The sequence below is a fragment of the Aythya marila genome (genome assembly GCF_965140915.1).
Source record: "Aythya marila genome assembly, chromosome: 4".
NCBI classification, from domain to species: domain Eukaryota; kingdom Metazoa; phylum Chordata; class Aves; order Anseriformes; family Anatidae; genus Aythya; species Aythya marila.
This window is the reverse complement of record NC_139045.1, coordinates 59,534,628-59,548,981: the sequence shown is the minus strand read 5'-3', so window position 1 is coordinate 59,548,981 and position 14,354 is coordinate 59,534,628. Positions and strand designations below refer to the sequence as shown.

Sequence of the window (14,354 nt, the reverse complement as noted above, 5' to 3'; positions counted from 1 at the left end):
GTATGTAATTTATTCTGTTACAGAAAAATAACTGTTTGACAGTCTTTTAAAATTGCATTAAAAGTGCATTACATTCCTTCTGGGGAAAGGAAAAAAAAAAAAAAAAGAGCATAAGTTCATCTTGAACTGCTTTTTTCCTGAGTCCAGTACTCTCTCCTTTAAAGAGAAAATAAGATAAACTGACAGAAAGAAGAGACAGAGAATAATAAATATGATTCTGCCTTTTGATGATCTCTCTTGCTTGCAATTTTACTGCTGGGAAATTACACCTCCAGTACATGGTCTTATGAACTACTCCAAAACCTGTAAATTATTTACAGGCTTCATACTGTCTAAGCTGTCTTTCAAAAAAACATTTCTAAGAGTACTGCAATGGGTGGATTCATTTTTGCCACCTAATCAACACCCTTTTTAGACAAGAGGCAAACCCAAAATGAAAAAAAAAAAAAAAAAAAAAGGAGAAACAGAAAAGTGTAGGAACAAGAATGAAGGGAAAAAAAAGAAAAGGCTCAGAGTTTTGTCTGTAAAATAAACAATGTATAATGGATGAAGCTGTATTAGGAGCTTTGGCAATTTTACATATATTTTATTTATAGGTTATTGCATGTCAACTACTGCATTCCATGCTTTATCTGCTGTCTGTGTTCTGTTTCATTTCAGATAAATGTTCATGTCTATTGATTTAATTATCTCTGACTAACAATATTTTATCTTTTTTGCATGTTCATCTATTCTGACTGAAAATTTAAATTTACCATGAGCACATAATATAACAGAAAATCATATATATATAATTTTGAAATAAAATACTGCATGTGCTTTAAAGCTAATTGCTAATTCTAGCAAAAGCCCCACAACCCAAACCCACAGTGGCTTTTCATAGTTCAGACCAGTTCTGAATTTTGCATTCAAGTACATTGATCAAATCATTGTGAAAATGTAAAAACATAATGTAGACCAAATTAATAATGAAATCCAGGCAAACATTCACTTCATGAAGTTCAGCCTGAATCACAGTGCTCTACATATGGGAAGAAATAGTCCCTTGTACTGGTGCAAGCTGTGAAGTGACTGGCCGTAAAGGAAGTACCCTGCCGTAAAGGATGTGGCGTGACAGTGGATGTCAAGTTGCGTATAAGCCAAGGAAAATATTCTTACTGCAAATAAGACAAACAATTAACAAAAAAATGGGCCATGGCTAGCAGGCTGAGGGTGCTAGGGTCTCTGCTTGGCACCTTGGCACAGTAAGGAGCACAGACCCTCCCACGGATGTGCAGAAACTGAAGAGGGCTTAGCAGAAGGTCACAAAGGCTATCAGGATGGAGTGCACGTGGCCAAAAGAAGTTGAGAGTGCTGTGCTTGCTTAGTCTAGGTCAACACTAAAGGATGAGCTAGTAGCAGCTTACCTGAAGGGCAGTAACAGATAAACAACCAAACAGCTGGTAGGGGTGGACAATTTAACAGTGGTGACAGTCTGAGTTTTATGAGTTTTGTTGTCCTAACTGGACATTAGGACAAACTTTTTCATGCTTCTTGTACACTGAAGTGTAGTGATGTTTGAGATAGCCCCTATTTTCAGTGAGAATTTGTGCTGTTGAACAGCCTTGGCAGAGCTTTTCTGTGCACTCTCTGCTTCCAAAGCTGCATCCCTGATGTTCATTTAAATTTGCTGTATTTTTATGTTTGTTGTGATTGAAGCATAGGCCTTCTTACGTCTTTCATATTTTCAGAAAATTGAGCCATATGATAACTGTACAATTCACATGAGTTGCAATACTAAATTAATTTCTCCCACTTAGACATACAATTTTGCTTTTGGATTAAACAGCTATATTTATTCAGAAAAAAAAAAAAAAATGTATCTGTTTGGTCTTTATCCAATACCCGTTGTTGTATACTTCACTTCCCATGGGAAGACATCAACAGCTATGTGGTAAAATTATCTGCAAACCATTAGTGTCATATCTAATAGAAACATTTTGTCTTAATGTTGCTATGCTCATATGTTATATCAGCAAATTTATACCTGAAATTTGCAGTGTTTTTTCTAGGCTTATGGAAAATTTAACCACAAAAGAACTCAAATGATCTGCAAATTCATTGACTAGAGAATTTAGTACTATATAAATTATCTGGATCAAGCCCACTGACACTCAATGCACAAATTACTCCTGTCACGTTCCTCCTCTGAAATAAAATGTGTGCCAAAAGTAGCACACATGAGGAACTAAGGTTACAAACAGTGCCTCCAAGGATCAAAATGATAGGGACTTTGGTGAAAGTTTTTTGAGTTTGTTGAAATGACTAATGAGATTCTGTGATTCTGTAATGATTAAGCTGCTGGATCATTAAAAATGCATATATCTCATGTTTAGATGGGATAATTGGCTGAGCAGGGGTGGTAAACTTTTACTGCACAAAGTTAAAGTTGCAGAATAAAAACAAAAACTGGAAACAACATAAAAGACAAAGAGCAGCATTGGCATCAAGATGGTAATTTCAATGTCAAAGTTTCTGAGGTGTTTAATTTTCCTTCCTACAGCTGCAAAACACTACAGCTTATTTCAAAAGACTCCTTTGAGTGCCTGCTGATTACTATAATATCACAGTATACCTCCAAAAAAGGGTGCACAAGGTGACCAGAGTTGTTTTGATTTGTTTTTTGTTTTTTGTTGTTTTTTTTTTTTCCCAGATGCACAGGCCTATTCAACTCAGCCCTGTCGAATGATGGAACCTGTCCTTGTTAATTTCTGCATTCATCGCCCTCCAATCTGCAGGGAGAGTTTTTCCTGGCTTGCTGTCTCTCAGTTCCTCTTTTCTCTTTACCCTTGCAATAGGATTCCAAGCCCTCTTTCACATATTCTCTGGTTCCTGGAAAGAGAGGTCTATCAAGTCATCTCTGAATCCCCACATCTCAAAATCTCCAGCTTATGTTCTCTTCCCTTTCACCAGGTCCTTCATAGACTTTAAGCATGTTTTCACCAAATATAACCCTATTTATCAGATGTAACAATGCAAAATCAAAATGAGAAGGCATCAAATGCAAGTTTTTGGTCAAACTACCAAAAATCCCATATCACTCTTAAGAACAAACACATTCTTTGAAAGCATTAAAGAATATCTTGTGCAATATTCTGTACTCCCAATTTGTGTCAAGACTTGCCTTGTGCTGTTTCTGTAATATAACTTAGGAAAAGTATGCAGAGAGATAACCCTCTTCTGAAAAACAAAACAAGTAAAACCAAAACCCAAATAACAACAAAACAAACCAAGAAAACCTGCAGAACAGGTGCATTCAGGATTGCCAGCCTGAGGGAATGCAAGCAAGAGCAGAATGTTACATTGGTATGGCCAATTCCTGTGGCAAACAGGAGAACCCAGGGCTCTCTCAGTAACTGCAATGGTTGTAGGCCATGAAAGAGGGTTGATATTAATTTGGCAAGCAAATGCAATATAGAAAAAATAGTTACTCTTATCATCTTGGAATAGTTTTCTTTAATGTCTAAATAAGAATGCAAGCTACCAACTAAGATAGTTTTTATTTTGACTAGCTTTTATGTTAGGTGTTTAATTGCAAATAATTAATGGCAGTGAAGTTGCACATACATGTAGATGTTAGTTAGGAGAAGCTTATGTATATTAAGTTAATCTAAGCAAACCCATAGCCTGCTGACACAGGAAGAAGAGAATTCAATGTCCACTGCAGCTTATTTCTCTAGGGCCACTGCAGGAACTGGATTTTTTACAGTTTTACCATTCCTTGCATATTTGAACAGCTGATATGACATAAAATGATTTAGTCATGTCTGCAGGAATTTAGTGCATGTCAAGCAGAGTAGAAAACACAAATACAAACTAGTCCAAACTTGTTTATATTTATACTTAACAAAATTGTTTATATTTTATAAGCATTTTGCTCCTGGCTGTATGCTGAATTTGTTACCTTATGTTTGCAAAAGCACACCCACAAAGGAGCACAAGGAGCACAAAGGCAGTGTCTGAGCCCAGCTGCTGCAGTGTACATAAATATGTGCCTACATATATGAGCTGAGCTCCCTGCTCAGCCAGAGTGGAGAGCAGGAAGAAGCTGTTGGTACTGCCTGTGTTTGTGTGGCTGCTCTGGGTATCTGCCCATGATGTATATGGCCATCCATGTATGTACATATACATGTGGTGTCTACATGTGCTCCATGGGCATGTACATGTGCTGTATGGGCCTTGCTGTTGGTTGGATCTGGAGATGTGGAGAGGTAACAGCCTCTTCTCTCTCAGGCTGTTGAATATGGCCTGATATTTTTCATTTAACAAAGATGATTCTTCCATGTGTTTTATTTAATATGCTTATATAATTCAATATGTGTTATTCATATTCCATACATTGGTACTGATTTTACTTTGGGGAATACTTTTAGCTTTTAAGATCTGTTTACCTAATGCCAATTGGTCTAAGTTAAAGTTTTAACAACCCTTAAAATTCTGTGGTGTGAAAAAATAAATTTCTAACTTGTTGTCATTTAAACAAACAAACAAAAAAAAGCAATTTTGTAACTAATTTTTCTATAATAAATATAAACCTATTGCATCATTTACATATTTACCAGTATTTACATATTTACCAATATTTACATATTACCATATTTACCATTTATTTTTAAATGAGTACATGTGTGATTAACTTTATGTCCTGAAAGTATTCTTAGAATACAGGGTTCAAATTTGATACTTTTTTTTTTTTTTTCAGTAAACAGGCCAAACATAGAAGTGATCTTTGTGACAAATGGGCTGGGAGGCATTACTGGAGTTCACACCACATTATTGGGCACCATAGGAGAAACACCAAGAGCAGGAAGAAAAACATCAGCATCTAACATAAATGAAATGATTTTAGAAGGACTTCAAAGCAGATGGTACAAACAAAATGAGGTTTGGGGGGAAAGAAGGGTTTGATTTTATTAAAGGAAATGCAAATGAAGTCTGAAAAATATCTCAAAAGATATGCTTTAAAGTGTTGTTATGCACTAGCCTGTGAAGCAGCCTAAAAAAAAAAAAAAAAAAAAAAAAAAAAAAAAAGAGTAATTTCAAAAATTAAAAATTAAATTTCAGTAATTTCAAATGTGGCTGAATAAACCAGTAGAAATTAAAGCTGTGAAAATTAACCTGGGAATAGTTAGATAGTTCAGAAGATCTTTTTCTTTTTTTGATCAATACAGATTTAAAATATCTCAGACAATCATATTTATGTCTTTTTTTTTTTTTTTTCTTCTAATTACTTCTAGAAGAAGCAGTAACAGAAAAAAATAAAGATAACGTGGGGTGAAGGGAGCAGCAGTTTTCATGCCACAGTCAGATACCTCTAAGAGAGAGAAACGAATTCATGGAGATTAAACTATAAGCAAAGTATTGTCCATTAAGGATTAGTAACATTTCGAGGGGTTACTTCTCCTATGGATTAAAAGAAACCCTATCTATTATAGAGCATCATTTCTCTGAAACAACCTCTTTGAACTAGAATCTTCTGAAGTGCAGTATTGTCAGTATTTTGGCTCCTCTTTTTAAAATTAGATGAATGACATCTGATTTCCTTTGTATTGATTTATCATTCAACACTTCCACATCAAGTGGGAGCTTTGAGGAAGATTTTAGGAAATCAACATGTGTATGAGATAATTGCACTGACTGTAGAAGAGATACCTACTTTGGTTCTTTTGATCAGGCAATTATATTTTTCCCCCATCCTCTGTGTTCCTCTTGGGCTTTGCTATTTCCCTACTATAAAACCTAGATGGTCAAAGGACTGGGGGTGATAGGCAGGATGACATCTCAAATTCCTCACAAAGGATGAGAAATGTTTTTATTCTATTTTTACAGCTATGATTTTAGGGTCTGGTCAGGTTTATGATATGATGGAACAAATCCAGACCTCAGATGTCTTTCTTCTGAAAAGTTTTTTAGGGAAATACTGTTAACTACCAAGGGGAAAGAAAAAAAAAAAAAGTGTTTTTCTGACATCCGGCAACACTTATACGCCAGGGAACACAGAACTGCAGCACTTGCTGCTAACCTACACACAAAACTGTTTAAGTACTATCTATTATTGCAGAAAAAGCTTTTCTATACTAAGGTAGAAAAGGCTGTTTGCTTTCCAAGTCATTGCCATGGAGAGATGAGCAGAGGTAGGCTGCAGCAAAAGGGGTCATAGCAGAGAATGAACGTGTTGGAGGCTTCCTCATTGGTTGTGGCAACTACAGAGGTGCAAAGAAATTGTGTTTTTGTTTGTTTGTTTTGTTTTGTTTCCTGGGGGTGATCTGTGCAGGTGAAACCATACAGCTGAGACTGGCAAGTTGTATAAATAGTTGTATCTCATACTAAAGACAAAAAAGACCCTCAGTGTAAATAAGAAAGTGTCATTTCCTTCCTTCTGCCAGACAAAGGAGTCCCCTCTGTAGTTTTAAATCCTCTTACACGGGTTTAACAGCTGGGCTACCTGCTATTCAAGCCAACAGATAGCTGTCTTCTTATTCATACCCATAAAGAGAGCATCAGTTAATTTTCTCAGAGAAAATGATTCTTTAAACAACTCAGAATATTTACTCTAATCAATTTTCATATTTCATTGAATAATGAAAATATTTTGCTAGGTGTTCTAACATTTTAAAATTATATTTATGTTAATGAATGAATTATTAACGTTATTATTACTGATAAATAAAAACCTGTCAAGATAGTGTGTATCTGGGTATGCCAGAAACACCAGACTCATCCAAGGACTTTTTCCTGGCTGAACATAATTCATATTCCCTAATTGCCTATGTCTATTTAAAATAAAACAAAGCATAGGACAAGGTGTAGTTAAAACACTGTTATAGCTGAAGGAATTTCATATAGTTTTTGTTCTCAAAATGCTTCCTGGAGTAAAATGAAGATTAATTGAAGCCTTTCCTGCTTTGTAGGAGTGCTGAAAGACCCGATATGTTAATATGTGCAACACAAATGAATATTCTCAAAAAAATAGGAATTTTACAGGTCTAAAACACGTTTTGTTTTTGTTTTTGTTTTTGTTTTTGTTTTCCAAGTCATTCTTTATTACACTTCCTGAAATTACTCTTATGAAAAAAATATTTCTAAGGCCAGAATTATTATTCTTTTCATCTGTGGAATCACAGAATTACAGAATTTCTAGGTTGGAAGAGACCTCAAGATCATCGAGTCCAACCTCTGACCTAACGCTAGCAGTCCCCACTAAACCATATCCCTAAGGAATATTATCCTCAGTATGTACAACAATATGTTATATATATGAATGAGTATGTTTGTAATGACCTATCTCTAGTGTGATGGATTTTCACTCATTTTCTCTAATGAATAACTTGTGCTCAATTGAATTACATTGAAAACCACTGGTGTTTTTAATTTCAATTATCACTTCTACTTTTTGTGTTATCAGGAAAAGGACAGCTATTAATTTAACCTCCTGCCTATTGAAACTGAATTAGCTCTTGGTTGTTTTGTTTTGTTTTGTTTTGTTTTCTGATTAGAGTTCTCATCTTATTTTTCTCAGACGTAGGCTATAAAAAAGAAGAAGAAAAAAAAGTGCCTTCACAGATCCTTTTCTTTATTGAAACAATTCTTGTTTTACATTTTTGAAAATAACTTCAGTGCAACCATATAGAAAAATGCTACATCATGGATAAACAGCGATGAATGCTGAAATGTGTTGATGAAATTGAAAAAGGTGGTTTTTTGTGTGTGTGAAATGGTAAAGGATGATTATCTCAGTCTTTTGTCGTGATCCCTGTTCTAAATCCTTCCTGTGGATTTGCCTATTTACGGTTACAGGTATAAAGCATAAGCCATTTTTGCAGGAGGAGCTAGAATCCAGGAGTCATTCCCAAATGGAGTGCCCTGATTATTGGGTCTAAAGGAATATCCTTCCTTTCAATTTTTCCTCCCTGATCTAAAGTGCAGTAGAATTTAGCTAATGGCTCATGGGGATATCATCACGGGTTGTTGAATTACCTTTTCTTTCATGTATGCTGCAAACTTTTTGTTGCTCAGTAGCAACAACCTACAACTCATGGAAACCAGTGGACTTGAGAGCACCCAATATGATCTGACTGATCAGATCAGTTCCAATGACATCCATTAATGAAATACATATAAGAACTCTGTTCAAGAACTCTGTTTACCTGTTCTTATCAGGTAAAACTCAATGCCTCTTGTTTGAATTTAGCCATCTGCATAAGAAGTATGATAATGCTTCCCAATGGCACAGTAAAGATGTACGAGGGTTTGAAGCACCCTCTGAAGGTGTCTTTAACAAACACAGGCCTCTCCCCACCCCCTGCTTACCATGGCAGTTCCAGAGGAAAACAAGCAGAAATGGAAGAACTGGCTCACATCCAGCATGTGTGACTTCACACTGTAAATAACAATCAACGCTTTGGCTGCTTCTCCCATGCAGTGGGCTAGATGCCAGCAGAGCTTTTAATCAGTGCTGCTCTTTATTTAGTGGTGCCTGCTAACCACTGTAATTTTTAGTTTCCTATTATTAGCATTGGCAGTAAAACAACAGTAAACAACATGACTAAAGCTTTGAACTTAAAAGCTCACCCCAAAGCCTGACACACAAAAACTTTATAGATGAGTCCCTGGCATCTGAAAGGTGCTTACTGTTTCTGGCCTTGCTTGTCACTACAGGAGGGCATTTTACAATCCTGACTTCACACATAGGCAGGAGCTATAATTAAATTAAATGTAGCAGAACCCATGCTTCATATACTTAGTGGTGCAGTTTGTTGTAAATACCTGGCAAAGACAAAGTATTTACACTCTTGGGACAAGCTGTATTTAGCCTGGTGCTGCATTTCATTCATTCTTGTGTAAGCAGTTTTATCAAGTCCCTTCAAATCAGCTGAGTTCTCAGGTGAGAGCAAGAGAAATAGTACCTCACCAGCCAATGCTAGTCACCCAGGTTGCACTCCCTTAAACCTCATCAAGTAATATACTTGAATGGGATGAAGGATGTCACCAGTCCCTTTGTCAAAGTATAGACCAATTTCCTACTTTGAAACCATGGAGGCCATTATTTTATGTGTCTTACATGAGAGAGAGAAAGAATAGAATTTAGATAGAATTTAGGATCTCAGTTGATGCTTTTGTTGGTGCTCCTTGTAGTCTTAGAGATTGGAAAAAATATGGAGGATGAATCTGTACAAACAACTTTCTGCTAAAGGGTCTGAAGCTCTCATGTTGGCAGACTGGCATAATCCATCATGATTACTAATATTTTATAATCATTACTGAAAATGAGCCTGATTTTAGCACAAAATATTTATGAAGTAACCTCAGTATGCTGGGGTTAGAACTATATTTTGTTTAAAACTCTGTTTCTGTTGTTGTTTCTTTGTTAGAGTCAGTGGTTGATACTAAGTGCTGACACTATTTTAATCATGAAATGAGAACACTGGGTTTTGCATTCCTGTGACACATCTGCATGCAAGACATTTGGCTCCTAATTCATTGTTTCAGTATTTTTCAGAGTGGTAGTTCTTTTTTTCTTTTAAGGACATGCAGTGATAAAGGCAGACAGATCAATATTTGTTTAGTGCTAGCTATGATGAAAAACACTGAGGATTTTCAGTTCCTACAGAATCCTGTCAGCTTGCAGAAATGGCAAAGCACATGAAAGTCAAGGGGGAGTTAGGAACTGGAAATCAAACATTGTATTCATTATTTATATTACATATAGTAATACATTTATCCTTTAACAAAGGTTTTTGCTTTCTCTGCTACCAACAGTCTCTTGCAGAAGAGCCCCAGCATTACAAACATAAGAACAGAATTGCTTACCTACATAAATGTTTACAAAACTGGTCTTGAAGTTGGCATAAATAAGACCTGTTTCACCAAGTAGAGTGGTGAAAACCAGGCACTATCAAAGGGCAGTGAAATATGTGAAGCTTCTGTGTTTGAGATGCATGTGGTCCACAGGAAGAAATGCTTCTTCCCAATTCACAATGTGAGGGCATTGTACCTTGTCCTGGAGGCTTTGGCTTTCAATGTCTGCCATGTGTTCCATGTCACACAATAATCACGTGCACTTGTCCAACCTGCCACACACCACACCTACATTTCCTTTTTATTCTGTTACCCAAAGAGGTCATCCCTAGAGCATAGGTCCATGGTACTAAGACACCTGATTAGTAGAGCAGTGCTGTTCATGGTAATCATAGAAGGACCAGAGTAGGCTTCATGGCAAGGCTCTGGGACATGAATCTAAATGCTTTTGAGAAAGAGGAATGAACAGCTCCATAAGACAGGGAAAGATGTAGCATTGCTACTTACAGATGAGATATTGTTTCTATAATTCAGTAAATGACATGAGAAAAACATCAGAATGCAATTTAAAGTTTAGTCAGAAATATAAGCTAATAACATTTTTAGCACAGCAAAAAATCTTAGTAAGCTACATAAATCAGTCTCCCCTAGATTGTTCTGAAGACTCCACTGTCTCATAGTTAGATACTCGATACATTTTTTTTTTTTGGTAGCCTTTCTAAAATTTGTCATGTCACATCACTGGAATTGAATGCTGAGATAAACCTAAATAAAAGGTGATGGATATTTGCTGGGATATTTTTGCGAAAACAAACAGCTTAGAAAAATATAAAAAAAGCTGGAGATGTCCCAGTTAGAACAGAAAAAGGAAAAAGATAACTAGAGAATCAGATATATCTGAAATAGAGTTATGTGTTGTACAGGGTAGGCCTAAGAGAGATTTCATTTCTCATACTGGTATCGGTCTTTTAGGAGATTCATTGAGGATGAAATTGTTTGGCATAAAAACTTCTTGCAAAACCTGCCAAGTTTAAGGCACATAAAACCATAAAACTTTCCTCTGTTCCATAGCTGCAGCTTCTACAGTTGTTCTGCAGAACAAAATAAATAAATAAATAAATAAATACTTTTACAGCTTGGACTCCATTACAAGGGATAGTACTACATCTTTGGTGCAGTGGAGCAGATGCTGTATGACTTGATTTCATTTTTTCAACAGTACTGGAAATGCAATGGATTTTTTGGAAATCAAATTCAGTGTTGTTATTTTATCAAGTCTGAGGGATGATTATGAGAGTCAAATCTGAAGAACTATGCTTCTTAAAGATAAGAAAGAAAAAATAATTAATCCCTGAGCATAAGCTTATACCCTGGTGTGTTTAGTGGTGAAACAGTAATGTTAATTCAAAAGAGATGGGTTTCAGTGTTAGGATCCTAATTACATCTTTGCTGGGAGATGGAGGAAAACTTTCTAGAAGGCCCTGAGGTTTCCCAAAAGCTGCTGCTCCAAGGCAATCTGAATGCAGAAGGCATCTTGTTTGCAGGTCCTCTGTTTAATAACTGAGAACTCTGAAGAAGCCCAGCTTGCTCCCACTTGAACTGAGGCAATATCTTGATGCGTAGTCTGTCATGAAAGAAAAAAAATATTCTGAAGAAACCAGTACAAGAATCATACTTTTTCCAGTAAGGGGCAACAGGAACAGGTACTTGTTTATCTACTGGTTACAAAAAATAAAAATAGAATTAGACTACATGTGGGTGTTGCCTCATGGGCATATCTTCCCCTGGAACTAGAATGGAAGATTTTAGAGCCAATTACCACTAAATTATGGGTGTCTGACAGACTGAAAGAATGTGGGGTTCTTTTCATCACAGACAGATAAAGCAGTGAAGGACAAATCATCCCAACAAAAGAGTAACAGCCACTTTTCTATCTACAGCTCTGGAATCCCCTGAGAAGACATTCTTATAGTGAAAAACACATGAAGAAATTAAAAAAAAATAATCTTCATCACACTTAGGTATACTCCACTAAAGTCAAGGAAGATTTGCCATTGACTTTAAAAGAGGCAGGTTTTTTTCATTCTAGAAGAATAAAATTATAAATTCAGGAGCTAAATGTTACAAGTATCCAGAACTATCTGTAGGGGTTGTTAAACACAGCTAATCAAATCTTTCATTACTCTCTGGTGTCAAGATGAATTTAATTTTGCATTTGCTTGAATATCTCTGTTGTTTTATGCTGTGCCACTCCTTTCTGTCTTGTTCAGGAGGAAAGTAACAAGCATTGCTGGTTTAAAAATTCATTAATAGTAATGAATCACCCACTTTGCTATGATTTTACTGATGATTCATTATTCTGGATCTGGAGAAACACTAAGAGCTTTTGTCCTAAAAACTTTGGAAAGAGGTGGGAAAAAAAAAAAAAAAAGAAAAAAAGAAAAAAAAAAAAAAAAAAAAAAAGAAGAATGTGAGGTGAACTGGATTGTTCAATGGGATAATATGGAAGTTAGTTATTGAGCCTGGATTTCATAGAATCATGGAAGCATAGAATGGCTTGGGTTGGAAGTGACCCTAAGGAAGGGACCCAACCCACCTGCCATGGGCAAGGATGCCAACCACTAGACCAGGTTGCCCAGGGCCTCATCCAATCTGGTTTTGAAAACCTCCAGGGAGGGGGCATCCACAGCTTCTCTGGGCAACCTGTGCCAGTGCCTCAGAACCTTCTGAGTGAAGAATTTCCTCCTATTATCTAATCTAAATCTCCTTTCTTTTAGTTTAAAATCATTACCCCTTGTCTTCATTACCCCTTGTCCATTACCCCATTGTTTGCCTGACCAAAAATTCACTTTCTTTCTATTTTATAAGCCCCCTTTAAGTATTGAAAAGCTGCAATAAGGTCCAAAGTTGCATATTGATCCAAATATGCAAAAGCTGAATATTGATCCAAAGCTCAGTAGCCTGGACAGTACATTTCCTCTTCACCTTTGGTCCGTTGGTTGCTCCTGATAAATATGATCTCAAGCACAATCATGTGCCTGTTGATATCTACAACTGCTGGTAAATAGCTGACCAAAGACAAATAGTGTTATATCCAGCTACTGCAGGTTCACTTATAAAAATTATTCTTGACACATGTTTTTTGTGAGGCCACAGTAACGCTGGTGCATGTTGGAAATGTAAATGGAGCAAGTAAATCACCATTAGAAATACCACGTGGAGTGTTTTCTAGATCAGTTGTGTTTTTTTTTTTTTTTTGTTTGTTTTGTTCTGTTTTGTTTTTCAGACATAAGGCTACTGTTGTTTCCAGTTGATAGATATGGAGCTTGGTCATGGAGCGTGTTCATTGCTCAAATATACTGCCCACAGAACACACATTTCACTCTTAATGCAGAGGAATTCAGCCTTCATTTTTCTCTCCTCTAAGGATGAACTTTGCTGTCTCCAGCTCCTGGGAAAGTTCAGTTTCCCACAGTCAACAGCCTCCCTACTGCTGCTCCCCACTTTGTTCCCAGGGTGTGTTTGAGGAAGCTTTGATCAAAGGCTGAGAAGCAATCTCTCAGATAGCCAGGGACACTAAAAGGTTTTGGCTGTCAGAGCAGAGACATTAAATTAGCCAGTTGTCAATGTGGAGCCCATGCAGGCAGTGAAGTACTAATATAATGTGCTCTTGCAACCCAGAAGGCTTTTTAGTGTGGTAGTTAGGGTTTTAAAGGTGCATGGCAGTTAATAAGCCAGCTGGAGAGCCAAAATGCTAGTGTTTTTAGATTTGTAGTTTCATGCTGTGTTTACTGAATCACTCTGTCTTCTGCATTATTGGTTTCTATTTCTTCTGTTACTTTCACTGTACCCAAAGTTTTTAAACTATATTTCACAATGGAATTGATTGGGTTGAATAAATTCCCTTTCTTGAAAGTTAACATGAGAATCATTCACATAATCTGATAATATAATCCACACAAATGTCCAGCTGATCTAAAGAATGTTGGATCTGCTAGAAACTGAATTTCAGACTTTCCTCAAATCCAGAGGCAGATGTGATATTCTTCCATGGCACTACAAAACTTGACCCTGATGCTTTGGCATTTGTGAATTACTGTTTTATTTGAAGATTTATCGCTGTCTATTTTTAGGACAGATGTAGATCAAATATATATATATTTTAATTTCTTATAAAAAATTACTTCTGTTAAAAAAAAAAAAAAAAGACTTGTGAAGGTTTCATTGTTTTCTGGCAAAGACTAGACATTGTTGGTTTGGTAAAAATTGACCAGGAATTTAAACAGACAGAAATGATAAAGATTCAAAATTATTTGGAAATTTCTGGCACACAGAACAGATCCATGAGTTCAGCACAACAAGCAAACAAACAAATAAATAAATAAATTATCTGCAAAGTTTTGAAGTAATCAGGGTCCAAATGGTTGAACTGCACCATCCAGAACATGTATTTTTTCCCCGTTCTCTTATTTTGCAGGCTTAGCGTGCTCATTTAAAAATATTTGTGTCCAATCAGA

General features: G+C 36.2%; 2 protein-coding genes across 7 annotated transcripts in view; one reads left to right on the top strand and one right to left on the bottom strand.

Annotated features, from left to right (window-relative positions):
• PACRGL (parkin coregulated like) overlaps positions 1-2,947 on the top strand; it is a 39,426-nt gene extending 36,479 nt beyond the window's left edge. Inside the window, exon 8 of the mRNA XM_082760018.1 lies at positions 2,693-2,947. Within this exon, the coding sequence (XP_082616144.1) occupies positions 2,693-2,728 (36 nt within the window). The 3' untranslated portion in view covers positions 2,729-2,947. The remainder of the gene's footprint in view (positions 1-2,692) is intronic.
• Positions 1-14,354, bottom strand: part of KCNIP4 (potassium voltage-gated channel interacting protein 4) — a gene marked incomplete at its 5' end in the record, with an annotated part of 454,322 nt that overhangs the window by 23,039 nt on the left and 416,929 nt on the right. The window lies entirely within an intron of this gene.